This window comes from Tympanuchus pallidicinctus, unplaced genomic scaffold (assembly GCF_026119805.1).
Source record: "Tympanuchus pallidicinctus isolate F22 unplaced genomic scaffold, pur_lepc_1.0 scaffold10, whole genome shotgun sequence".
NCBI lineage: Eukaryota > Metazoa > Chordata > Aves > Galliformes > Phasianidae > Tympanuchus > Tympanuchus pallidicinctus.
In genome coordinates this window covers 12926-40501 of record NW_026294619.1, presented here as the reverse complement: position 1 = coordinate 40501, position 27576 = coordinate 12926, and the positions used below count along the sequence as shown (strand labels likewise).

Below are 27576 nucleotides of genomic sequence, written 5' to 3'. Positions count from 1 at the left end.
TTCCTTTTGTTATCTGGAGTTTCTATAGCTGTTCTTCAAGCATCTCTTTTGTGAGTGAACAAAAATCAATCACAGAATAAAACAGGGAGTTTAGGAGTGTTTAGTTGCAAAAGCACAATTAAGCATTTTTTAGATCCACTCCAGTTTTTCAGCAATTTCAGCATAGTCAGGTATGTTGCTGGGCTTCTTTGTAATATCCCTTGGCAGATTTTAAATGGCTACCTGTTCAACATTTTGCTTCAGTCTTACTGTCCGTGTTTGAGAAAGAGGAGAAGTCAGGGCATCCTGCTAGGACACAGTAACCTGGGAAGGCAATGAGGACATTACGCACTTCAAGCTGGCACCTAAGCCCTAACCTGGTCCCACCCTTGGAAAGAATTTTGCTAAAACTGAGATGAAACCCTAGTGAGAAGTAACAGAGTGTTTTCTCCTTTTTCTGGTGGCATAGAAAACAATGACACCATTCTCTGTGTAGCCAGCCACACCCTTACTTTAATAGACATTCCACACCAGACATTTCAGAGGTGAATATTTTCCAGCAGCTAAAATTTAACCACTCTATACTTCAGATCATTTCATCAATCTAAAAGCCTCACATATTCCAGACAAATAAAAAATCTTCTGTTTTGCACAGAGTGAGAAACCCTTAATGTAATGGGGGAGCTCAGCATCCAGAAAGACTCTGCAAATAGTATAAACAGCTACTCCTTCTATTTACATTTAATGTTCTCTCTCTTATTACTATTATAGAAGCAAGCACAGCTAGAGAATGATTAGAACAAGGATTTTTGCTCCTAGGATATAGGACCAAGTCTAATTGGGTGTTCAGACCCAATTGCACCAAGGACATTCCACTCTGAAAGAGGAGGGGTGGAAGTACCATATTTGTAGCAAAGGAGACGTGTGAAAGGGAGGGGAATCAAAGTGGTGTGGTGCATAAATACAGGCAAATCTCCTCCACAGCCTTCTGAATGCTAGAGAGGAGGAACCAAAGCAGACATTGGTGGGGTTTATTAAGCACTGAGGTCGAGCACTTTCAGATAAGTTAACGTCCTCGGTTTGTAATAGTTCATAAATAGATTTTACTTTGCATGGGAAAGTAGCATAGGCTACTACTGGGTAGCAGTAGCTAGCAAAAGGAAGAAATGCTTTAGAAACTGTTGTTTAATGTGAGGGTCAGTTTGCTTTCCAATAATCTCTCTTTCTGTTTTTTGATCTGTCTCTGGAGATTGACGCCCCATGTTTGTTTTCTCAGGCAGGAGGTGACTAGAGCACTCAAAGCTCTACAGAGACAAAGAGGAGCAACCAAAGCAATGTCACTGGCAGGAGTAAGCTGCCTGGTGACCGGCGCGGGAGGGTTCCTTGGCCGGAGGATTGTTTGCTTACTGCTGGAAGAAGATGAGGCGCTGGCTGAGATCCGGCTGCTGGACAAAGCCTTCAGCAGGGAGGCACTCTGGAATTTTGGAAGTGAGTACCATCTTGTGAGCATGGTGAGCTATGAGTATGCATGGTTCTGGCTCAGGTGGATGGTTGGAAGTCCTTACCTCTCTCTCAAACCCAGCTTTGTTGGCAAAGATTTTCTTTCAAGGAAGTTTTGCTTTATTCCTATCTCTCCCTCTCTCTCCAGCACAGAAATCAGTCATAAGACTTGATAGCAAGAGTTTTCTTCACCAGGCCCTGAGGATTCACTAAGACCAATGTACTGATAGTGCAGCAAACAAACTGCCTTCAGCCTGGCTTTCCCTTTGCACTCTCAGCACTGGCTGAGGTTTCTGTGGATATATCTTAAAATTTGATTATTATTATTGCAGTTGCTTGGAGGGCAGAAAATTTGTGATATGCACTGAAGAGACAGGACCCATTTCAAAGGGCAAGCCAGAACTTTGTTTCTTTGAATGGGCTGGAAACAGCATAAAAGAGAAGTACATTCACTGTCAGCAGCAGTCTGTGGTAGAGAAAGCAGCTCAGAAAACTATTTTGTACTTCACTGTACCCCATTTCCTGGGATCTTGAGCCCCTCTATAACAAGCCACATGGGTACCTAATCATATTCTTTAGTGCCTATCTGACTGGACATTTAACTGACATGCATTCTTTCATTACATCATACCCTCAAAGCTATTCTTCCCCCATGCTGACATTACCTTTGTGGGAACCTTTATGGAATACCCCAATATAATTCACTTAAGAGCCACAATCTCTCTACAAAGTGCTTAAGTGCCATTGAAAAGTAGTAACAGTACACCATAAACCTGGTGCAAATTGTGCAAGCATTCAGAATGGCTTTATATGACCTTTATGAAACTTCCTTCTCATTAAATCTCATTCACCATTCCTCTGTGGATTTGCTAGATGCCCTTGAGCTTTGCAGCAGCCCTTTCTGCTCTTTTCCAGGCAGGTCCCACAGTGTCAAAGCCTGCAGCTGCACGGGCTCTGGCAGCACCAGTAGCGTGTGTGAACACAGTTCGGCTGGGCTGCAGCAGTTCTTTTGTGTTCACAGAAAAGAGCTGTGCCCTCTTTCCCCCTCCTCCCCCTTCCCTTCCCAGAATATTGCCCAGTCACTGCCTTCTCTCGCTCTTGTTACATTCCTGATGCCTATCTGAACCTGAGCTGTTCAGAACCAGCTCAGGAAAAATCAGAACTTTCTTTCCCCCTTCTTTTCCTCCCACAGACAGGCACTAAGTACAGCTGGCATGCAGTTCAGCTGTGTTTTAACTTCCGTACGCTGCTGCACTTTGACTATTGGTCCTTCTGTTTCTATGAGCTTCTGTAGCTAAATGTCTTCAAGTGCCTGTGCTCAGGACATATGATGTAGCTTCCCACTATTCCCCTTCAAGCCCTTCCCTAGAACAGCAATCCCTCCTCCAAACGCAAAACTACTGCAGACGTGGGGCTGAAGTCTTCTCACCTCCAATATTTTCACTGCAGTGACTTTGGCTTACTGGCACACATTTGGATTTATTGAACACCCAGGAGCAGAACCGAGTCACTTTCTGTCTGACTGTCTGACCAAGTCACTTTCTGTCTCCAAGTCCCTTATGTTTGGAACATTGTGCAGAGTCAGGTTCATGGTTAATAAGACACAGGAGCATGTGCAAGTTGCAGCTCTTTGTGCCAGTTTCTGCTGAGGGCACTCAAGGACGCTTGTCTTTTACTGAAGCAAGTTTCCTGCTGAGACTTTTACAATCACACCCAGTCCATATAGAACAGTGGCATTTGTTGTCTTCCACACCCATAGGGAGTCTGGCAGAGTCCCCTCAATGTAATGTGCTGCAAGCTGGGACCTGCCCAGTTGTACTGCGTGGTTGAGAATTAATGTGGTATGGAACAAGGTAGTTGGTGCCACAGGTTTTCTACCTCTCATTTCCATTGCATCATTTCTCTGGTTTCAGTTATGCAGTTCTTTTTGTTTACAAGTATGCGTGCAGCTCAGGTTTTTGCACTACTAATCCAGAGATGCTCCAAAGTAGAGGAAAAATAGGGGGAGAAGGAAGGAGTGGCGCTTTGTTGTTTTTAGTTTTCTTGTTGTTTTGGCTTGGTTTGGTGTTTTTTTTCTTCTTCACCCTGTAGTTTTGTTGGGAGAAAGTTGGGAAGTCTCCTGGCTTTTAGTTCAATGTGGTAGATTTGCCTTTTTCACCGTATTAAAAAAAAAAAGTAAAGTAGTTGTGGAAAAACTCAGCAGCTGAAATGGGAACAGAATAAACATCTCAGCCTCCCTGGGCTAAAGAAACTAATAGCCTGCATTGCCCTTTACATATGAAAGTATGATACAGTTTTCAATTTTGTCCTGTGAGAAAGTGAATTTAGATCTTTAACGAACCATTTAATGAACTTTAATGAACCATCAATTTACCCAGGAAAGTAGAAAGCTCTCATGTACAGGACATCATAGGAAAAAAGAAAGAGAGTTTGTAATAATCTGACTGGATTTTTGAGTCAGACACTGCTCATGACAGGACGTTGTATTTTACTAAGTAAACATTACATTTCCAAACAGAAACTACCATGTAGCAAGTGGAAAGCACTGCTTACAACTCAGCTTCTTATAACCACAACTTCAATTGCAAGCCCAAGCAAAGCACAAAGCAGCTGGACCGCAGCTTTCCAACGACTGATACCCACCATCTCTGTGATCAGATTTATAAAAGGCAGTTCCTTTTATATTTTTCCTGAGAGCTTTGATTTTCATGTGTAAAACCCTCAATTTGCTTAGCTTATGCCCAGCCACAGTAACCACTCTAAAGTACATGTATGTCAGAATTTACATCGTGAAAATCACACAGTTCAGTCCTTTGGATTAGTGCATCCCCACAAAGTATTACTCGTGGAGGGCATCCCTCTATGGACTATGCAAAGACTAATATTTGTTCGAGCAAATCTACCAGATGCTTCACAAAAAGCCTGTCTCCATCCATACGGGTAGAGATCAGTGTAAACCACCTGAAAACAGAGCCCTAGGAAATAAGTGTGCTCTGTAAAATTAAAGAGCACAGGACGGTGCATGTGAGTGATTGCGGTGGGAGAGCAGCAGCTTTAAATTTAGTGAGTTTTTGGAAACACTGAGCAATTAGGCTCTTGTTCCATATTCCAGATCGAGAGGATGTAAAAAAATAAGGCCCTCAGACTTGTTGTGACAGAACAATTGTTAAACTAAGGCAGGATTAAATCCTGTTAGGTTATGAGATGAAGAGAGAAAACCACTGTAAGTGGTATCTCACACTCAGTTCCACGTCTCAGCAGCTGTGTCTGTCAGTGTTTCTCCATTAAAGATATGGGGTAAAATGCTGCCTGCTTCAGAACCAGTGACAAAACAGTAGCATGCACACAATTTTAGCCAGGGCTGAGGTTAAAAGCTATGTAAATTAATCAAGTCCTTGCCTTGTGTACATTCACTGAAGCTGGAAGAAGACACAGCATCTGTCTGTGCCTGGGGAGCCCTCTAGTGTATGCATAGCAAATGTGGGTGAGGACTTGCTGTGAAGGCACCACGTCCTTAGAAGACACAGTTTGCTGAGAAAACCTCTCCCCTGACAAAGCTGCAGGCAGGTCACCAGATTCCCAGCAGAGCAGCATGGCTTCAGTCTGTAAGTTCCTCTGTGCCTCCTGTGGGTGGAGAGGGATCATTCTTCACCTTCAAGACGGGAGCACACAGTGTCTGGCTGTTTGGTGCTTGGGTTAATACTTTAATAAGAAGCCAACCTCTAGAACATATATAGCTAGAGCTGCTCCCCTTGTGAAATTTAAAATAGATCAGTTTCATACCTGAAGGTCCCTGCTGGCAGTGGAAAGGATTTCTTATTATTTTCTTTTTTTTTTTTTTTTTAATATATGTATAAGGAATTACATTGAATATGGCTCTGAAAGTGTGGTAAGTGATGCAACATAGGCCTTATAGCTCTGCTGTTAGCCCCTGACATTACAGCCATTGGAAAATGCCTTCTGTTTCACCAGCTTCAGCAAGCACACAGCCCTCCATCACTTTTGCCAGCACTCACATTAGGATCCCTAGAAGGACTTTGCTTTGTTTTCTGCTGCCTCTGCAGAGTTCCAGGGCAAGACTGAGGTGAAAATCCTGGAAGGGGACATCCGAGATGTGGAGTTCCTGCACCGTGCCTGTCAGGGGGTCTCGCTCGTCATCCACACGGCATCCATCATCGATACCCTGGGCCTCGTGGAGAAGCAGCTGCTCTGGGAAGTCAACGTGACAGGTGAGAGGGCAAAACACCTTCCTCAGGCCCCTGCCTGTCACAAAATTTCACTATATTCCCTAAAAGAAAAAGTTAATCCTCATCCCTCTGAGCCACAAACCCTCTGTGCTGTGAATGTGCACTGCCTGCTTTCTGTGCATACTGATGCTTCAGCTCCTAGGTGAGGATATGGGGAAGATGTTCTTATTGACATGAAAAACTTTCTTGGTTCTTTGTTCTTCTCTACCACAAATGAAGGACCTCCTCTTTAGAAATACGCAAAACACATTTCTACAGACTACACTTTTATATTGACTGCACATCCATGTCCAGAGTAAGAGAGTAGTCTTTGTAGTTGTATTGTCGCTCTTACACGCATTCTAAAACAGTGGGATGGCATTTTGGTTGTTTCAGCCTGGCCCATCACCTGTATATTCAGTTTCCAGACCCTTTCATTTCTGGTCTGTCAGAGCTGCAGATTGGCAGGGACCACAAATTGGAGCCCAGTAGGTAGCTATTAAGGACCCTGCTGGAGAGAAGGTCAAAAAGGCAAGATCCTGTAAAGCCATCCATTGTGTGGTATGAAAAAATAAATATACAGGAGGAGTAGTTCAGAGAGATAATTTGTCCTGCTACAATCTGTTGTTGTTGTTGTTTTAACAAGATCTGATGATAAATATCAAAGTTCTCTTCCCTTTTCCCTTCCATATCCACTCTGATGCTCTTTCAGCTTTCTGCCCAACCAAGACACTGCTAAGTACTTCACAAGCATGTAGGATTAAAGTTTTCCTTCTCCCAGAAATATAACATTTATAACAAAAATGTGTCCAGGAACCATATGTGCATGTTCACAAACCAGAACAGAAACAAACAAAAAAATCCATTCAATTCCCAATGAATTTTTGATTTAAATCTTCCTGGTTTCTAATTTGGGCATACAAACATAGGATACTCAGCAGGGGAAAGTTCCTAGATCTTAAATTCCACAAACTGGAGCAATCTGGGTGTGAGTGGATCCCTCAAGGGAACTGGCAAAGCCTGAGAACATGTAAGGGATGGGTCCAATCCCTGCAAGAAGTTGGCCTTCTTTTGGCAACCATATTCTCAAGTGGGAACCTCTCCACTTCAGGCCTTTTGAATGGGATCTCTAGAAAGAAATGCAACAAAGCAAGCCCACGTGGTATCTCCAAATTCAAACCTCATGTCAAAGTGTGAGAAGATCAATAAATTGTGAGTTAAATTTGCCATGATGTGGAGATTGTCTCATATTTCACACAAAGCCTCAAGGACAGAGTATCCAATTAGGAAGAGAAGGGAAACAAATTAAATTTTTAGGAGAAAAGGAATGAAAAAAATAAGTAATTGTAATCCAGAAATGTACTCTCTGTGAATCAGATCCTCACGTCTATGTTTAGTCCTTGTTCTTGCAATATTGACTCGGAAGGAAGACAGACTTTGCTCAATTCCAATTTGCAGATCGGGTCCATGGAAGGCTTACCTTATGACATGATACAGGAAAGATGCTTAAATTCTCATTACTGTAAGAAGCTTTTCATGTTTTACCACACAGCCTTTATTTTCAAATAAAGCACTTTTTATTCGGGTGAAATTGAACCCAAAAGGATAGCAACTGCCATGATAATGCTATGTTTGTTATTTTAAACTTGCTTTCCATTTGATTTTACCCAGTTCTTCCATACCTTTCCACTTTCCTACATTTTTAAAACAGCGCTGATAGCAGGAATAGTTAATTAAACTATTAATTTTTAGATTAATGTAATTTAATCATTACTTTTTGAGACGATCATGGCCTATGTGTTACCTAAACACAGTGATTTGCTTGGATTTACTTTTCATGTGACTTTATTCCCAGCTGTGTAACTTTTCATTCTTTGTACTGCTTTAGTTTTTCCTACAGCCTCACCCAGATTAACACTGCATTTGTTTCAGCATCTCTTATTTTCTTGTTCAAGTTGGAAAACAGAATTTTTGTGCCCTAACAATTTAAATTCTTTTCATCCCTTCTTCATTAATGGAGCCATATTTTGCTGGCAACATTTCTCACTCCTTTGAACCACTTCTATCACTGTATTTTCCTTTGCAATGCTTTGTGTTCCCTTTGGTTGTTGTCCTAATAGACTGAGAAGACTTGCTAACATACTTGTGTGCCTTACTGCAAACACAGGATTTTATCCTCCAGATTTTTAGCAATATCTTTCTGATTTTGGTTTACTGTTTCATGTCCATAGATTTTCAAACCTCTGAGCTGTATCTTCTCTTTCAAAGGCACTGTCTCTTTCATCTGTAATGTCTCTCATTACACCATGCACAACATATAAGGTGATTTCTGCCTCAAAACTCAGAAGAAAAAAGAGTCAGTTTTTAATTCAAACAAAATACTAAAATATCTCTTACCTCTCCTACCCTTGAGACAAGCATTATTATAGGATGTTGAAAGTAAGAAATCCCACATTTTGAAAATTTTATACAAAAAGTCACATTACGAGCAGCTGCAGTGAAGTTAAAAGCAAAAGCCAGGATATTCCAGAAATGGAAGCACACACATCAATCTGTGGTTTTTGATTACCTGATATCATGTGTCGTTCTGACACAAGGTCTTTCTCTTCAAGCCCTCCTCTGATTCCCTTTGAATGATGGATGAACTCCCATTGGGTGAAGTTTTGAAGCAAACCATCAGGTTCCACATTAATTCTGTCCCAGCTTAGAAACCACCCAGGAGCATCCTTAAGCCTAGGAAGCAAAGTATTCAGCATATGCCATAGAAAACTGATGAGATGGAGGCTTGTGACATGGTGTTGATGGAGCAACATTTTACTCAAGCATAAAAAAGCAACCCACAGAATTAAAATGAAACGTTCATTCCTGTAAAACTTCTGCAGCTACACTGACACCACTTTAGAACAGGTTCAGGCCTGGTATCAATGAACATGTCCAGCTCAGGACAGGATTCCTACCGCTGTAGAGAGAGGAGATCTGGTGGAGCTCAGGCCAGAGATGCTGTCCTTGACCTAATAGGTCCACCTTTCTTTTCCCCACCTGGGAAGCTCCAGCTGGAGCCTATTTCAGTTAACTCAGCTACATACCTCCTAACTTCCATATTTCTCTTTTGAAGGTACTCAGATGCTGCTGGAGGCATGTGCTCGTGGTAATGTTCAGCACTTCATCTATACCAGCACCATAGAGGTAGCAGGCCCAAACTGCAAGGGTGACCCAATTTTCAACGGTGATGAAGATACACCTTATGAGAGTACATCCAAATTTCCTTATGCTCAAAGCAAGAGGCTGGCAGAGGAATCTGTGCTGAAGGCAGATGGCCAGATGTTGAAGGATGGAGGCATGCTCGTGACCTGTGCCCTGAGATCCATGTACATTTTTGGAGAAGGATGTCCATTTCTTCAAGGTCATTTGGATAAGTGCCTGCTGAATAAAAACGTCTACCTGCGTTTCTCCAGGAAGGAGGCTTTAGTAAACCCTGTGTATGTGGGGAACATTGCCTGGGCACACGTGCAGGTGGCCAAAGCTTTGCAGGTCCCACAGAAAGCCAGACACATCAGGGGGCAGTTCTACTACATCTCAGATGACACTCCTCACATGAGCTACGCAGACCTAAATTACGAGCTGACCAAGGAGCTGGGCTTTGGAATTGAGCCCTGGCTCCCCATGCCTCTGACAATGCTGTATTACTTCTCACTGCTGCTGGAGATCGTGAGCTTCATGCTCAGGCCCTTTGTCAGATACATCCCCTCAACCAACCGCCACCTGGTCACTCTGCTGAACACCCCCTTCACTTTCTCCTACAGAAAGGCACAAAGAGATTTTGGCTACGTGCCCCGCTATACGTGGGAAGAGGCAAAGAGGTACACTAGCCAGTGGATTGCCTCCATTGTCCCACAGAGGAGGGAGTACTTAAAAAGCAAGAAAGCCTAAATGCTAAGAAGAGCAGAGGGCTGCCTCACCAAGGCTGGCCCCTCATGAACCAGAAGGCAGCTGGGTAAACAGCAACAGCAAATAACTACCCAGTGTTTGATTGAAAAGAGAAAAAAAGAAAGTGTAACAGCAGACTCAATCATCCCCAGAACCAAAATAAATAAAGGTGAAATGTCCGTTTGTTTGTCAAGAACAGTCTGATCAGGGTAATGTTATTGTATAGTCTTAGTCCTACACTTGGGCAGCACGAAGATGTTGAATAAGACTCCACACAGCCCTTCTTCTGACTCCACGTATTCTTTAAGGCTTTTTAAAGTAATAAAGGCACAATTTGCTCTAGAAAGATGACTACAGTTTACGAGCGTGTTAAGCTACACCCAACTCATTCAGCATTACACAGCAGGCAGAAGCCACTCGATAGCAAAAGCAGTCACTAATCTTGCTCACTTGTTCAAAAATGTTGCCCAGCTTTCTGCAGTACTGACAGTACAACCTGAGAGGAAATATGGGCAGAGAAAGCCAACAGCACAGGGTTCGGTGCAACATTATCTTTAATGAAGGCAGCTGTGTAGAGGGAAAGGAACAAAGTTATATCTGTTCTTCATCTCTTCTCATTTTCCTAGTTAAGATTTATCAAACTTGATGGCAGCCCAGGAGAACTAGAGCTGCAATGTGATGGAAAGGAGAAAAATACTGCAGGACAGCCTTGGTCACTGGGGACATTCCGCTGCAGATTAAAGATGTTTGAGAACACTGGAGAAATGACAAACATGGCTGAAAAGAAATGTAACACTATTTTCAGGTTTCACCTGGGAGCAGAGGTTAACATTAGCCAGTAGGTGCATGTGCATGTATCCCGTTCCTGTGTTTTTTTCCTTCTGGCTCTGTACAGCTTGTGTTGTAAAAGAAAACAACTGGTTCATTTTGTTTTGTTATGGTTTGGTTGTTTGTTTGTTTGGTTGGTTGTTTTTTGGGTTGGGAGGAGGGGTTGGCTCAAACCTAGCTTTGTGAGGCCTTTTTTGATTTTGGATAAGAGATGTGTGTGTCTGTGGTAGTACTCTTATGGTTTGTATGGTGGGGCACCCTACACACACTATCCTGTGCAATTTCTGTAGATTACAACAGTACTTGAACTCGCCAAACTAGTGCATATATCTCTCAGCTTTTGAATTGCTTTGGAAATGCTCAGATGGAAAATTCTATTCATATGTAACTTGGGAGCAACATGCAGTGATGTGGTGTGGTGTAAGTAATACCTTCACTCTGCCCAAATGGAGTATAAACAAGCCCAAGAAATATTTTGTAGCAGTTGTGGAATCCTTCCCTTTCTCTTACCCCCACCCTGCTTTCCATTATGCTTACTGGTGTTTTTTTTTCCTTCTTCACCACCGTGGACGGTTATTTAAGCATGGATTTCAAGCAACCTTTGAGCCCCCAGGAGGTGTGAAAGGCACCACTCCCTGCTGACTGATCTGTTGGGCCACGGGTGTCACACCAATGGAGAGAAAAGAAGAATGAATAAAAGGGAAACTGAAAAGTGGAGGATAAAAGGCCCACCCTAAAATAAGTACTTTGGAGAAGAACTCCCAAAGAAAAAAAAACCTTAGACGGAGTAATTCCCTGAGGGGAAAAAGCACCCCTCCCTCCCCTCTCTGCCCCATGGCCCGCTTGCTGCAAAGCTCCTTGGCTTTCTCCCATCCCCTGCAGTGATTGAATGAGTTCCTGGGATCAACAGCACCCACGGTGGTGACCACCTGTCTTCTTTCTGCAGAGACTCCTTGCTTTAATTTCCTACACGTTTTCTATCACCCATCTTCCCCATACTCCTGAGCAACTCGGATTTGTAATCAACTGGTTTGGCTAACATTCGACCCATTGTGTCTTCATCTCACCATCAGGTATACATGTACTAAAAGAGCCTCCTCTCCCTCCTATAAATTGGAGTGAGAACATAGGCCCAAAAATCTAGCAACTGTCTGAACAAATGCCTTTCCTGAACATAAAGTATGATTCAACATTTTATTCTTAAATCTACAGTTCAGTTGCTGAAAACAATTCTAAAAGATGGGATGCTCTGTTCAGGATGGTGTGAACAGAAACACTTTACCAGACTAGATTTCAGATATGCTGGCAGCTTAAAGTCTGTATTGATCTTAATTAATCAATGTCCTAGACATTACACTGTCCTAATGCAAACATCACCATTTTCTTTAGTAACATCTTAGTTTAACTAGGCAATATCCAAAGCAGTAGAATACTAGCAACCAGAACTTCCAGTCATATTCTGGGGACAGTGATACAAGTCATTTGAGATTCCATTGCAGGTTTTGCAAATTTTCAGCAAACTAGTTCTGCAAATGTTATTTGAATAAATGCCATCACTTCACTGAACATCTCTGTCAGAGCTTATCCGTTATTAACATGCACACAGATCTGTCTTACGCTGAAGAAGATCTATCCCTGCTGCACTGTGTGCTAGTAAGTCCTTTATAGAATGAGGAGGCTTGGAGATAGCTTGAAGGAGAAGTGACTTGCAGGAGAGATTTGGAGTTGCAAATGCATGGATAGAACCTACACCAAGAAAATTTCTGTGTGTGCTGAAGATCAAAAACAGACAAGAGGCATTTGTCTCACCTTATTCTGCTCAAGGTAGATGAGCAGCACATTGGTGTGAGGACTGTAAGGCAGCAGTGCTATCATTATGGCATGACCCACATTCCTCAGCATTGAACTTAAAAGAATAGGAAATTTTTAATAAATATTTTAATTCTCCAATGAAGCCATGATTTGTTTGAATTGATCTCATGGGATCAATTTGCAAACGTTTAAGATGGTCTTCCACTCCCAGGCTGGGAGGATCAAATCCCTGCTGCTTAGCCCAGCTGTGTGATTTTCTGCACTTTTTTTAAGCCCAGGCTCCAGAATTAACCAAAATGAGGCCAAACCCATTCTGTATCAGGCAAAACACTGTTTAACAACAGCAGCAGTCATCTCTCCCTCATCTGGATGCTAGCAACTGCACAATACACAAAGGTGGGAGTGTACTTCTGCTTTGCTTCTGTGCTAGCTTCAGCTGTCAAAGTCCGGATTGGTCCGAGGCCATGGAATTGTATTCACATTTCCTACAATTTATCCAGAAGACTGGTAAATACAAGTCTCTTCTCTGCCCAGCAGTATTCTGAGGTGCAGAATATCTCTGGGTAAGAATGATTACCCCACGAAGGACAGTAAGTACTCACGGGCTACCTCTCAAGCCTGTCCATGTCTCTTGAGATGGCATCCCTTCCTTCTATTGTGTCAGCTGCATCACTCAGCTTGGTGTCATATGCAAACTTGCTAAGAGTGTTCTTGATTCCATTATCTACATCACTGGTAAAGATGCTGAAGAGCACCAGTCCCAAGACAGAACCCTGGGGACACCACTCACGACTGGCCTCCACCTGGACATAGAGCCAGTGGTAACAACCCTCTGGCTGCAGCTTTCCAACCAAATCTTTCACCCCCAAACAGCAAAGCCTTCCAAGCCTTCTCTCTCCAATTTAGAGATGAGGATGAGATGTGGCTCCCAAGTCCCACGGGCCTTGCACAAGTCTGGGTAGGTGACATCAGTTGCTCTTCCTTTGTCCACTGATGCTGTCAACCCACTGTAGAAGGCCACCATATTAGTCAGGCACAATCTGCCCTTGGTGAAGCTGTGCAGCCTGTCTCAGATCACATTTCAGAACTGCCACAAGGAACAATGGACACGTGAAATTTGTTCTACTCTGAGCACAGCACAGCAGACTCTGTCTGTAAGGAATGGCTGAGACAGGCATGTTTTGTAATGTTCAAGTTTCCTGGCTTCTAGGGACTTGATCTGAGCCCTCTTAATATACTACTGACATGATTACAGAGAGAAAGCAGTTACTTCTGTCATGATTTCCTTTACCCTGTTCTATCAGTTCATGGCATTGCTATATATGAGAGAAGGGAAATAAGAAAATGTCACCGTGGGGCTCAATAAGCTTCTGTCACATGCAACATGATTCACTGCAAATTGACCTACCAACAGCATTTCCCACAAAACCACATTCCTCAGTACGTCTAAATGTTTCTTGAATAGCTCCAAGACTTGTCATAGTTCTATGTTTTTATGGTTTCAGTATTCCACATCAAAACGTCATGTAGTGTACGGGGCACTGCCCCAATCCCAGCTACCTATCCCTGTACATTACAGCAGTCACGGGATCTGACCCTTCCGGGTGGGGGGGGCGCTCTCTTGCTGCGTGGCAGTGGGTGCTGGAGGTGCTTTCCTAGCCATTCCAAGCTTTTCAGGTTTGAATCGGTCCCGGGGGCTCTCTCTCTCTTATCTTGTCTGATTTATTAATCTCAATTTCAATTAAATTGTATATATTGTGTTATTTTGTATTCCGATATTATAGTAAAATAAGTTTTCCTCCATAGATTGTTGCCGCTGCTCTTTTCCTCCCTTCCTTCCTTCCCATTTTTGTGGGACTGGGGTGGGGGGGGAGGGCAGAGGCCTGTCTCCCCTGTCACGGACATAGATTGATCTGGTCAACTCCGTGACAGATTTTTGGCGCCCAACGTGGGGCGATACAGCAGAAGAAGTCTTTACGAAAGGAGAGCGAATAATCCAAATTCTTCTGAGCGCTGGTTTTGCTATTAAGCAAAGCAAAGTGAAAGGACCTGCCCAGGAGATTGAGTTCCTAGGCATAAAGTGGCAAGATGGCCGTCGTCACATCCCGACAGATGTGATCAACAAAATCACTGCTATGTCTCCACCCACTAGCAAAAGAGAGACACAATCTTTTCTGGGTGCAGTGGGCTTTTGGAGAATGCATGTTCCAAATTACAGCCTCATTGTAAGCCCCCTTTATTATGTAACGCGAATGAGAAATGAGTTTACATGGGGCCCTGAGCAGCAGCAGGCTTTTGAACAGATTAAGCAGGAGATAGCCCGTGCCGTGGCCCTAGGGCCAGTACGGACGGGACAGGGTATAAAGAACATCCTCTGCACTGCTGCTGGAGAGAAAGGTCCCACTTGGAGTTTGTGGCAAAGAGCCTCAGGAGAGACCCGAGGCCGACCCCTGGGATTCTGGAGTCGAGCCTACAGGGGGTCAGAAGAGCACTACACTCCAACTGAAAAGGAGATCTTAGCCGCTTATGAGGGGGTTCGGGCTGCTTCTGAAGTAGTCAGTACTGACACACAGCTCCTTCTGGCACCTCGACTGCCAGTGCTGAACTGGATGTTTAAAGGAAAGGTTCCCTCCACCCATCATGCTACTGATGCCACTTGGAGTAAGTGGATTGCACTGATTACACAAGGAGCACGGATGGGGAACCTCAGCCGTCCAGGAATCCCAGAGGTCATCATGGACTGGCCTGAAGGTAAAAAGTTTGGAACACCACCGGGAGAAGAAGTATCACGTGCTAAAGAAGCCCCACCATACAATGAACTACCAGAGAATGAAAAGAAATATGCCCTATTCACAGATGGATTGTGTCGTATTGTGGGAAAGCATCGCAGATGGAAATCTGCTGTGTGGAGCCCCACACGACAAGTTGCAGAGGCCACTGAAGGGAAAGGAGAATCAAGCCAATTTGCAGAGGTAAAGGCTGTCCAGCTGGCCTTAGATGTTGCTGAACGGGAGAGGTGGCCAATGCTCTATCTTTACACTGACTCATGGATGGTGGCAAATGCCTTATGGGGGTGGTTACAGCAGTGGGAGCAAAATAACTGGCAAAGAAGGGGTAAACCTATTTGGGCTGCTGAACTGTGAAAAGACATTGCTTCCTGAATAAAGAATATGGTTGTGAAGGTGCGTCATGTAGATGCTCATGTGCCCAAGAGTCGGGCTACTGAAGAACAGCAAAACAACCATCAGGTAGACCGAGCTGCCAGAATTGAGGTGGCTTAAATAGACCTGGACTGGCAGAACAAGGGTGAACTATTCCTAGCTCGGTGGGCCCATGAGACCTCAGGTCATCAAGGGAGAGATGCAACATACAAATGGGCTAGAGACCGAGGGGTGGACTTAACTATGGAAGCCATTGCACGGGTTATTCATAACTGTGAAACATGTGCCATCATCAAACAAGCCAAGAGGATGAAATCTCTCTGGGAGGAAGGGCGATGGCAAAAGTACAAATATGGGGAGGCATGGCAGGTTGATTATATCACCTTGCCACGATCTCGCAATGGTGAGCATTATGTGCTTACTATGATGGAGGCAACCACTGGGTGGCTTGAAACATATGCAGTACCCCATGTGTTGTAACCTTCACCTGTTCGTATTTTCTGGGAGACCGCAGCTTGGCCAATTACCGAGGTGACACCAATATGGTGAACAGCAAAATGGCGTTTTAATGGAACGAACATGTGCTTATATATGGAGGGGGAGGTCCTAACGCGTTACAACCCGAAGATGGCGCAAGCGCCTAATACAACACCCATGCTACTGCCCAAAACACCATATTGGGTCTGGAGAAACAAGTCCTGTGGCGACATGGCACCCCAGAAAGGATTGAGTCAGATAATGGGACTCATTTCAAAAATTCTCTTGTAAATACTTGGGCCAAAGATCATGGTATTGAGTGGATTTACCATATTCCCTATCCTGCACCAGCCTCTGGTAAAATTGAACAATACAATGGATCCACCACCACCCCAGGCAGCTCATTTCTGCACCTGATCACCCTCTTGAAGGAGTAGCATTTCCTAATGTTCAACTTGAAACTCCCCTGATACAGCTTGAGGGCATTCCCTAGTCCTACTGCTACGGATATGGGAGAAGAGACCAAGCCCCACCTCACCTCAGCCTCCCTTCAGGTGCAGAGTGCGATAGGGTCTCCCCTGACTCCCCTCCAGGCTACGCAATCCCAGCTTCCTGAGCTGCTCCTCGTAAGACTTGTGCTCCAGACCCCTCACCAGCTTTGCTGCCCTTCTCTGGACACGCTCCAGGGCCTCCATGCCTTTCTTGCAGTGGGGGGCCCAAAAGCGAGCACAGTACTCCAGCTGCAGCCTCAGCAGGGCTCAGAACAGAGGGATGGTCACTTCCCTGCTCCTGCTGGCAATGCTATTTCTGATACAAGCCAGGACGCCATTGGCTTTCACGGCCACCTGGGCACACTGCTGGCTCACGTTCAGCCCAGCACGGACCAATACCCCCAGCTCTGCTTCCTCTACACACTCTTGCGGGGCAGCCACTCTGCCCCAGACCTGTAGCGCTGCCTGGGGTTGTTACGGCCAAAGTGCAGGACCAAGGATTCCCTTCGTGTGGCCTCACCCCACACAGCTAGGACATGCCGGGCCGCATGAGATCTCATCCCAGTCCTGCTCAGTGGCATCATCTATTTGAACAGGAGCGAGCTGATGAGCAGCTTCTCGATAGGGTTGGCATTTGCTTTACACAATCGAAATCCGCTGCCTCTGTAAGTCTTTGCCTCTTACTACCACTAGATGGTACCCTTAGCGAGCATTTCCCCTACCTCTGCGAAGTCCAGTTTAATACTCAACCGCAACGTTTCGGAATTGATCAAGTCTGCAGTTTTCTCACGAACAGTACAGGGCCAGGATGCTGGCGCTGGCTGCTAGTGACTGCTAGTAGTAGACTCAAGTGAACAAAGCTGAAGGTGTGTTCAGTATATCAAGCCCAGTACAAAGGCAAGTATACACTGCTATATCACTTGCTCTGCCCTTACGGTGGGCGGGAAGGGGAAGGAGGGGATTTACTCCCCCAGTCTCCACGCAGAGGTTTAGGGATGCAGAGTTTAGGGACGTGAGAAATACAAGGATCCTGACAGCTCTAGTGCTCCCAGAAAGGCATCCTTGAAGAGCAGCCTTGAACGGAGAAGCGTTACTGCGCTCTCCGTAGCTGCAGTTTGGTACTTCAAGGAGTAAACCCGCACTTGAAAAGGAATGGTAGAATCACAGAGCCATTAGGGCTGGGAAAGAGCCTCACACGGCCACGTCCAGCCCCGACCCACAAAGAGTCCTTCCGCGGTTTGTCCTAAGGGAATAATGACGCTATTTGAATAGTCATCATCCAAGTTGCTTTATTGCTAAACCAATATCACGGGAGGACAAAACCGGCCACAGCCGGGGATGGCGGTGCCGTGCCCGCAGGCCGGCGCCCCGGACGCCGCTTTGAAGGGCGCAGCCCGGATGGGCGCTGCGGACGGAGCCCCGGGAGGTACCGACGGCCGCGGCCCCGCACCTCCCCGCTCCGCTCCGCCCCGGCCCGCACCTCCCCGCTCCGTCGGGCAGCCCCGGCCGCGGCCGCGGGAGAGACAGAGGAGGAGGCGCGAGGAGGAGGGCAGGAAGCCGTTGCCGGGGCGGCGCGCGGCTGGGGCGGGCGCTGTGCGGGTGGCAGCCCGTTGGAACGCGTGCCGTTGCCAGCGGCTTGCTTGCCGTGACGCCGCTAAGCACGGCTTTGTGCCGCACCCGGAGCCGAGCCGACGCCGCGCTGCCAGGTGGGGAAAAGGTGGGGAAATAAACATGGGAGGGAGTGGGCTGAAAGAAAGATGCAGAACCACAGAAGTTGCAAGAAAATAACTTGTGATTATATTTCTTCCCACCTAGATATAACAGAGTTGAAAAGAGAGAGCTTGTGAAACAGGAGATCTTGAAGGCAAAGCACAAGGGCAGGGAGAAGCTCAGCCTCGGATAGGTGTACATGGCCGCAGCCAGCAGGCGGGCAAGAAGAGGCTAGCAGAGACACAGCCAAAGAGCAGCGAGACCACCTCAGCTACGGAGCAGCCAGAGCGCCTGAAAATGCGACAAGCACCAGGTACCACAGACACGCACTCAGGGGAGAGACCCCTTCACCAGGGGCTGTTCCCCACGCACGGGGTCCCCTCCCCAGCCGGAGGGCACCCCAGCCTCGCCAGCACGCATGGGGATCTCTTGAAAACTTCAGAGCTAAGCCCCATCCCACCTCCACTCACGGGGTCCCCTCCCCAGCCGGAGGGCACCCCAGCCTCGCCAGCACGCATGGGGATCTCTTGAAAACTTCAGAGCTAAGCCCCATCCCACCTCCACGCACGGGGTCCCCTCCCCAGCAGGAGGGCACCCCAGCCTCGCCAGCACGCATGGGGATCTCTTGAAAACTTCAGAGCTAAGCCCCATCCCACCTCCACGCACGGGGTCCCCTCTCCAGTAGGAGGGCACAGCAGCCTCGCCAGCACGCATGGGGATCTCTTGAAAACTTCAGAGCTAAGCCCCATCCCACCTCCACGCACGGGGTCCCCTCCCCCGCAGGAGGGCACCCCAGCCTCGCCAGCACGCATGGGGATCTCTTGAAAACTTCAGAGCTAAGCCCCATCTCACCTCCACGCACGGGGTCCCCTCCCCAGCAGGAGGGCACCCCAGCCTCGCCAGCACGCATGGGGATCTCTTGAAAACTTCAGAGCTAAGCCCCATCCCATCTCCACGCACGGGGTCCCCTCCCCAGCCAGAGGGCACCCCAGCCTCGCCAGCACGCATGGGGATCTCTTGAAAACTTCAGAGCTAAGCCCCATCTCACCTCCACGCACGGGGTCCCCTCTCCAGCAGGAGGGCACCCCAGCCTTGCCTGCACGCATGGGGATCTCTTGAAAACTTCAGAGCTAAGCCCCATCTCACCTCCAATCACGGGGTCCCCTCCCCAGCAGGAGGACACCCAGCCTTGCCTGCACGCATGGGGATCTCTTGAAAACTTCAGAGCTAAGGCCCCATCTCACCTCCACGCACGGGGTCCTCTCTCCAGTAGGAGGGCACCCCAGCCTCGCCAGCACGCATGGGGATCTCTTGAAAACTTCAGAGCTAAGCCCCATCTCACCTCCACGCACGGGGTCCCCTCTCCAGTAGGAGGGCACCCCAGCCTCGCCAGCACGCATGGGGATCTCTTGAAAACTTCAGAGCTAAGCCCCATCCCACCTCCACGCACGGGGTCCCCTCTCCAGCAGGAGGGCACCCCAGCCTCGCCAGCACACATGGGGATCTCTTGAAAACTTCAGAGCTAAGCCCCATCTCACCTCCACGCACGGGGTCCCCTCTCCAGTAGGAGGGCACCCCAGCCTCGCCAGCACGCATGGGGATCTCTTGAAAACTTCAGAGCTAAGCCCCATCCCACCTCCACGCACGGGGTCCCCTCCCCAGCAGGAGGGCACCCCAGCCTCGCCAGCACGCATGGGGATCTCTTGAAAACTTCAGAGCTAAGCCCCATCCCACCTCCATGCACGGGGTCCCCTCCCCAGCCAGGAGGGCACCCCAGCCTCGCCAGCACGCATGGGGATCTCTTGAAAACTTCAGAGCTAAGCCCCATCCCACCTCCACGCACGGGGTCCCCTCTCCAGTAGGAGGGCACCCCAGCCTCGCCAGCACGCATGGGGATCTCTTGAAAACTTCAGAGCTAAGCCCCATCTCACCTCCACGCACGGGGTCCCCTCTCCAGTAGGAGGGCACCCCAGCCTCGCCAGCACGCATGGGGATCTCTTGAAAACTTCAGAGCTAAGCCCCATCTCACCTCCACGCACGGGGTCCCCTCTCCAGTAGGAGGGCACCCCAGCCTCGCCAGCACGCATGGGGATCTCTTGAAAACTTCAGAGCTAAGCCCCATCCCACCTCCACGCACGGGGTCCCCTCTCCAGTAGGAGGGCACCCCAGCCTTGCCTGCACGCATGGGGATCTCTTGAAAACTTCAGAGCTAAGCCCCATCCCACCTCCACGCACGGGGTCCCCTCTCCAGCAGGAGGGCACCCCAGCCTTGCCAGCACGCATGGGGATCTCTTGAAAACTTCAGAGCTAAGCCCCATCCCACCTCCACGCACGGGGTCCCCTTTCCAGCAGGAGGGCACCCCAGCCTCGCTTGCACGCACGGGGATCCCTTGAAAACTTCAGGGCTAAGCCCCATCTTACCTGCATGCATGGGGTATGGAGGGCACTCCTCTCCCCATATCCTTTCATTTTTTCTCAACAGGATGGATTTGTCGTGGTCAGACGTTTTCGTCTTCCTCCGTGTTGTCTCGTCTTTAAGGAACTTAGAGAAGACCATCCGTGCCCAATGCTGCCAGCATATCTGCCGGAACACCTGGGAAATAAATTGTTGTTCTCAGTGTAGATGTTCTGCTGTTGTTTGCACTCCGGAAAGCAGGCTGGATGGGGGACGGCACTGCAGCTCTCCCCCCACCCATGGGAGAATGCATGCAGTCCCAAAGGGCTGCCCGCTGATAAGTAGCACCACCCTGGGAAGCCTCAGCCTCAGCCAAGAGCTGGGGGAGAAGCAGGGGCTCCAGAGCTGCGCAGGGCCCAGGGGAGCAGCGAACTGGGATGGGGGTAGTGGAAGGTTCCACCACGTGCCGGGTCCCACCGACACTGCTCTTAGCAGGACAGAGAACATCACACTTGTGCAGCTTCTGCCATTTCTTGCTCACAACCTGCAGCAGCACCCAGCTGCATCACTGCACCTGCACTGCCGGTGGAGGAGATGTAGCTGCCCCCAGGATGCCGTGTCCCCAGGTAGCCTCTACCCCCGCAGGAGCTGAGTGGTGCCCCACAGCAGGAAGCATCACCAGGACCCCAACTGCCTTTAGGAAGTGCTACTTGCACCCCAGCACTCCTGCACCACTGCTCCCCGTTCCTCTCCATTCCCACTGCAGCCGCTCCATCTTCCTGGAGAGCAGTGGGCGTGTGCCTTCAGTGCTGGAAGACAAGAAGGAAGTTGCAGGGTGGGGGTCCAGCTTCAGAGAGGAACGTGGTACCAGGCACCCCGTCACCCCACACACAGGAGGAGGGATGCAAGAAGTGCTTTTGTCCTCTATCTGGCACCCAGCCTCAGCCACAAACTATTTCCAAAGGGCACCATACAGAGGCTGGAGATGCAAGGACAGGGCTCACCTTGCTGCTGAGCTGGGAAAGGCTTTGCTGCACTTCTATGCTCACTGCAGCTCCAGACCTGCGGGAAGAGGAACTCTGTGAGCTACCTGCAGGGGGATGCAGCCCATGCACCACGGTTGCATGATTTATGATTTGACCTCTGACTGCAGATTTGCTTACAACCACTGTCACCATAGTGGTCGCCTCATATGGCACCTTCAGGGTGAAGAAGTATGCTGCGGAAGCCCTCAAAGGCCTTTTCTAGTTGTATGTTGTCATCTGGTCTCTTCCCAAAGAGGTCTCTCTGATGCATTTCTGACCCTGGGTGGTTCTGATAGATCTCTGCTCTGTTACGTTCTTTCCTAGAGTAGAGTAGAGTAGAGTAGAGTACAGTACAGTACAGTACAGTACAGTAGAGTAGAGGAACATGGATAGGATAGGATAGGATAGGATAGGATAGGATAGGATAGGATAGGATAGGATAGGATAGGATAGGATAGGATAGGATAGGATAGGAGGTGGAAGGTTCCTACGAAGACCATGCACTTAACTGCCGGAGAGCTAACAAAAAGATAAAGCACATTTATAAGCGCATTGTCCAAATGTCCCTTGGACACTGACAGTCATGGGACATGAGCTGCCTCACTAGGAAGCCCCTTCCTGTTTTCAACCACCTTCACTAGAAATAAATTTGTCCTGCTATCCATTCTGAACCTCCCATGTCATACCTCTGTGCTGTTCCTTTGTGTCCTTGCATCTGTGACAAGGAAGAAGTAAATGGCACCTCCCTCTCCATTTCCCTTTGGAAAGTTTTGGAGACAAAGAAGGTTACCTCCGTTCATCCCTACCAGCCAGCCAGACCATCTTCAGCTTCTCCTCACACCACATGCCTTCCAGCACTTTTACCAGCTTTGATGCCTTCCTTTGCATCCATGCAAGTATCGTAACATTCCCTCTAGATTGTGGAGCACAGAACTGCACACAGTATTTAAGATGAGGTTGCACCAGCACTAAATAAAGCAGAAGAATTGCCAGCCGCAGCTGGCTGTGCTGTGTTTAATGCACCCCATCCACTAAGCCAGAGACCTTCTAACAGAAGATGAGATTACTAAGGCAGGACATTCCCTTCATGAACTCCTGGGGACTATGCCTGATAAAGGCTTTGTTCTTTAAGTATCTCCAATAGCAGGTAATATCCTTAACTTTTCCAGGGCCTGAGCTTAGACCAGCAGGTCTGTTTTCCGGGCATTCTCTGCTCCCTTATTCTTGATCAGCGTAACACTATCTAGGTTCAAACCAGCAGTGCCCTCCCACGACCTTTGGCAAATAGGTGGAAAGGGTCCAGCTTTAACATCTATTAAGTCCTTCAGCACTCTAGGATGAATCACATCAGGCCCTATAGACTTATGAACACTGAGCTCGTACAACTGTTTCTTCACAATTTCTGGCCACAGTTGGGAAGTCACTGCTCTGCCGGTCATGGTCTTCAAATTCAGAGGACTCAGCAGCCTGAAACCTGTCACTGTTATGAAAAACTGAGACTGAAACGCAAAAGCTAACAAACAAACAAACAGCAAAAAAAAGACAACCAAGAAAAATCGGCCACATTAAATGCCTCAGCCTTTTCCTTATGCTACTACAAATGATGCAGAAGGTGATGTCTCCTCTCCTAAGTCATTACAAAGCATATCAGCATTGCATACCGCAGCTGAAACTGGTTATGATTTTATGATGATCTGTGGTCGTTAGCTGAAGCTGACTAATTCAGACTCTGTAGTTATATGCCTTATATGTCAAAGACAGAGGGTATATTATGGCATCCTCAGCAAAAACTTACAGGGAGTTCAACAGTCTGTATGCAATGGAGCTTGTATCAAACAGAAATCTTACTATAAGTTTCCTCTTTTTTTCTTTTTTCTTCTGGCACTCTTGGCCAGACTCCCAAATTCTAGGTATGACACTGTAGTGCCCTGTGAGGATTTCCACAAATTTGACTGTGGCAGCTGGGAAGGCAAACACTCAAGCACAAAAGTATCAGGAAACATCTTTGATGTGTTGTTGGAAGAAAACCAGCTGATATTGAAAAGGCTTTTAGGTAGGAAGAGGCCAAGCCCCACCTCACCTCAGCCTCCCTTCAGGTGCAGAGTGCGATAGGGTCTCCCCTGACTCCCCGCCAGGCTACGCAATCCCAGCTTCCTGAGCTGCTCCTCGTAAGACTTGTGCTCCAGACCCCTCACCAGCTTTGCTGCCCTTCTCTGGACACGCTCCAGGGCCTCCATGCCTTTCTTGCAGTGGGGGGCCCAAAAGCGAGCACAGTACTCCAGCTGCAGCCTCAGCAGGGCTCAGAACAGAGGGATGGTCACTTCCCTGCTCCTGCTGGCAATGCTATTTCTGATACAAGCCAGGACGCCATTGGCTTTCACGGCCACCTGGGCACACTGCTGGCTCACGTTCAGCCCAGCACGGACCAATACCCCCAGCTCTGCTTCCTCTACACACTCTTGCGGGGCAGCCACTCTGCCCCAGACCTGTAGCGCTGCCTGGGGTTGTTACGGCCAAAGTGCAGGACCAAGGATTCCCTTCGTGTGGCCTCACCCCACACAGCTAGGACATGCCGGGCCGCATGAGATCTCATCCCAGTCCTGCTCAGTGGCATCATCTATTTGAACAGGAGCGAGCTGATGAGCAGCTTCTCGATAGGGTTGGCATTTGCTTTACACAATCGAAATCCGCTGCCTCTGTAAGTCTTTGCCTCTTACTACCACTAGATGGTACCCTTAGCGAGCATTTCCCCTACCTCTGCGAAGTCCAGTTTAATACTCAACCGCAACGTTTCGGAATTGATCAAGTCTGCAGTTTTCTCACGAACAGTACAGGGCCAGGATGCTGGCGCTGGCTGCTAGTGACTGCTAGTAGTAGACTCAAGTGAACAAAGCTGAAGGTGTGTTCAGTATATCAAGCCCAGTACAAAGGCAAGTATACACTGCTATATCACTTGCTCTGCCCTTACGGTGGGCGGGAAGGGGAAGGAGGGGATTTACTCCCCCAGTCTCCACGCAGAGGTTTAGGGATGCAGAGTTTAGGGACGTGAGAAATACAAGGATCCTGACAGCTCTAGTGCTCCCAGAAAGGCATCCTTGAAGAGCAGCCTTGAACGGAGAAGCGTTACTGCGCTCTCCGTAGCTGCAGTTTGGTACTTCAAGGAGTAAACCCGCACTTCAGAAGGAATGGTAGAATCACAGAACCATTAGGGCTGGGAAAGAGCCTCACACGGCCACGTCCAGCCCCGACCCACAAAGAGTCCTTCCGCGGTTTGTCCTAAGGGAATAATGACGCTATTTGAATAGTCATCATCCAAGTTGCTTTATTGCTAAACCAATATCACGGGAGGACAAAACCGGCCACAGCCGGGGATGGCGGTGCCGTGCCCGCAGGCCGGCGCCCCGGACGCCGCTTTGAAGGGCGCAGCCCGGATGGGCGCTGCGGACGGAGCCCCGGGAGGTACCGACGGCCGCGGCCCCGCACCTCCCCGCTCCGCTCCGCCCCGGCCCGCACCTCCCCGCTCCGTCGGGCAGCCCCGGCCGCGGCCGCGGGAGAGACAGAGGAGGAGGCGCGAGGAGGAGGGCAGGAAGCCGTTGCCGGGGCGGCGCGCGGCTGGGGCGGGCGCTGTGCGGGTGGCAGCCCGTTGGAACGCGTGCCGTTGCCAGCGGCTTGCTTGCCGTGACGCCGCTAAGCACGGCTGCCTGCTTCACCCGGAGCCGAGCCGACGCCGCGCTGCCAGGTGGGGAAACGGGCCGGGCGGGCGGGGAGCGCTTCGAGCCGAGCAGCGCCGGGCTCTGCCGTCCTCCCGAGTGCCGGCACTGCCTCCGGCATTAAGGCGACCGGCAGCTTTCGTCGCCGCCCGTCTGCTTCGGCCGTTGAGCGACAGAAGACGCGGCGCTGGGGCGCGGCTCGGGCAGGCCGAGCCTAATCTCCGTCCCGCGTTCCTCCTCCTGCGCTCTTTTTCATGGAAAGCTGTGCCAGCTTCTGCAAACGTACAGCTTCCTGAAAAAGTAAGTGTGGTAAACCCGTAATTTTGTCAGTACGGGCAAGATTGTAACCGACAGCTAACAGAAAATAAACATGGGAGGGAGTGGGCTGAAAGAAAGATGCAGAACCACAGAAGTTGCAAGAAAATAACTGGTGATTATATTTCTTCCCACCTAGATATAACACAGTTGAACAGAGAGAGCTTGTGAAACAAGAGATCTTGAAGGCAAAGCACAAGGGCAGGGAGAAGCTCAGCCTCGGATAGGTGTACATGGCCGCAGCCAGCAGGCGGGCAAGAAGAGGCTAGCAGAGACACAGGCCAAAGAGCAGCGAGACCACCTCAGCTACGGAGCAGCCAGAGCGCCTGAAAATGCGACAAGCACCAGGTACCACAGACACGCACTCAGGGGAGAGACCCCTTCACCAGGGGCTGTTCCCCACGCACGGGGTCCCCTCCCCAGGTGTCACAGTTTTATGACTTTTGGCTATCAGTATTCCACACCATAACATCATGTAATGCACTGGGGGTTTCACTTTTAATGCTCAGTTCTGAATATTTGTCTGACGGAGAAGAACTACATTTCCCAAGGAGGCTTTGCGGTCAGCGAGGAGATATAACTGTGTGCAAGGTCACCTGATCTTTCTTCTTTGCCTGCTCTATTCCATCTGCACTTCTCCATTTGCAATTTGCCGTCTGCTGTTATCCATCTGCTCAACTGAACTGGACCTACACCTCAGCGTTGTGACAAGACCTACCTACCTGACAAACTCTCTATCTCTCTCACTGTATTTTGCTGATTGCTAAACGACATTGCTCGACGTCGGATTGTTGCTGCTGTTTTCAATTGCTTTGGAGTTGATGCAGGTGAAGAAGAGCATAGAAAGAAGAAGGATGAGGTGACCTTGCATACAGTTATATCTCCTTGCTGACCGCATAGCCACCTGGGGAAAAGTAGTTCTCCTCTGTCGGACAAATATTTGGAACTGAGCATTACAAATAAAACCCCCAGTGCATTACACGATGTTACCGTGTGTAATACTGATAGCCAAAAGTCAGAAAACAATGACATGGGCCACAGAACCGGGCCAAAGAGGCAGTAAACCGTTGACACCAGGTGGAGGGACCCCAGCCTCCCCCCCCACACAAGGGGATCCCTCGAAAACTCGAGGGCTAAGCCCCATCCCACCTCCATGCACGGGTTCCCCTCTCCAGCCGGAGGGCACCCCAGCCTTGCCTGCATGCATGGGGATCTCTTGAAAACTTCAGAGTTAAGCCCCATCCCACCTCCACGCACGGGGTCCCCTCTCCAGCAGGAGGGCACCCCAGCCTCGCCAGCACGCATGGGGATCTCTTGAAAACTTCAGAGCTAAGCCCCATCCCACCTCCACGCACGGGGTCCCCTCCCCAGCAGGAGGGCACCCCAGCCTTGCCTGCACGCATGGGGATCTCTTGAAAACTTCAGAGCTAAGCCCCATCCCACCTCCACGCACGGGGTCCCCTCTCCAGTAGGAGGGCACCCCAGCCTCGCCAGCACGCATGGGGATCTCTTGAAAACTTCAGAGCTAATCCCCATCCCACCTCCACTCACGGGGTCCCCTCCCCAGCAGGAGGGCACCCCAGCCTCGCCAGCATGCATGGGGATCTCTTGAAAACTTCAGAGCTAAGCCCCATCCCACCTCCACTCACGGGGTCCCCTCCCCAGCAGGAGGGCACCCCAGCCTCGCCAGCACGCATGGGGATCTCTTGAAAACTTCAGAGCTAAGCCCCATCTCACCTCCACTCACGGGGTCCCCTCTCCAGCAGGAGGGCACCCCAGCCTTGCCTGCACGCATGGGGATCTCTTGAAAACTTCAGAGCTAAGCCCCATCCCACCTCTACGCACGGGGTCCCCTCCCCAGCAGGAGGGCACCCCAGCCACTCCAGCACGCATGGGGATCTCTTGAAAACTTCAGAGCTAAGCCCCATCTCACCTCCACTCACGGGGTCCCCTCTCCAGCAGGAGGGCACCCCAGCCTTGCCTGCACGCATGGGGATCTCTTGAAAACTTCAGAGCTAAG

General features: G+C 48.9%; 2 protein-coding genes and 2 long non-coding RNA genes across 8 annotated transcripts in view; 3 read left to right on the top strand and 1 right to left on the bottom strand.

The window, feature by feature from the left end:
• LOC128090444 (uncharacterized) overlaps positions 1 to 15896 on the top strand; it is a 305355-nt gene extending 289459 nt beyond the window's left edge. For both annotated transcript variants that reach the window (XM_052702809.1, XM_052702817.1), the window contains exon 2: positions 13950 to 15896. In XM_052702809.1, coding sequence (XP_052558769.1) covers positions 14408 to 15415 — 1008 coding nt within the window. In that variant the 5' untranslated portion in view covers positions 13950 to 14407 and the 3' untranslated portion in view covers positions 15416 to 15896. The remainder of the gene's footprint in view (positions 1 to 13949) is intronic.
• Positions 913 to 12414, top strand: LOC128090414 (3 beta-hydroxysteroid dehydrogenase/Delta 5-->4-isomerase-like). 4 transcript variants are annotated; one of them, XM_052702724.1, is made up of 4 exons: positions 913 to 1025; positions 1260 to 1467; positions 5544 to 5708; positions 8821 to 12414. In XM_052702724.1, the coding sequence occupies exons 1-4, from the start codon at positions 972 to 974 to the stop codon at positions 9633 to 9635; spliced, it is 1242 nt and encodes a 413-aa protein (XP_052558684.1). In that variant the 5' UTR covers positions 913 to 971; the 3' UTR covers positions 9636 to 12414. The 4 variants fall into 4 exon arrangements, with proteins under 4 accessions (XP_052558684.1, XP_052558692.1, XP_052558700.1 ...); XM_052702732.1 differs by having other exon boundaries at positions 941 to 1025; positions 1256 to 1467; XM_052702740.1 differs by having other exon boundaries at positions 969 to 1057; positions 1256 to 1467.
• Positions 15897 to 17673: 1777 nt separating the features above from the next.
• On the bottom strand, positions 17674 to 17924 carry LOC128091504 (uncharacterized). Its single transcript, XR_008211435.1, has 2 exons — positions 17882 to 17924; positions 17674 to 17851 (listed from the first exon to the last, which is right to left on the bottom strand). It is a non-coding gene; the product is annotated as an uncharacterized LOC128091504 (long non-coding RNA).
• Positions 17890 to 26535, top strand: LOC128091501 (uncharacterized). Its single transcript, XR_008211432.1, has 2 exons — positions 17890 to 18107; positions 25696 to 26535. It is a non-coding gene; the product is annotated as an uncharacterized LOC128091501 (long non-coding RNA).
• Positions 26536 to 27576: the final 1041 nt, after the last annotated feature.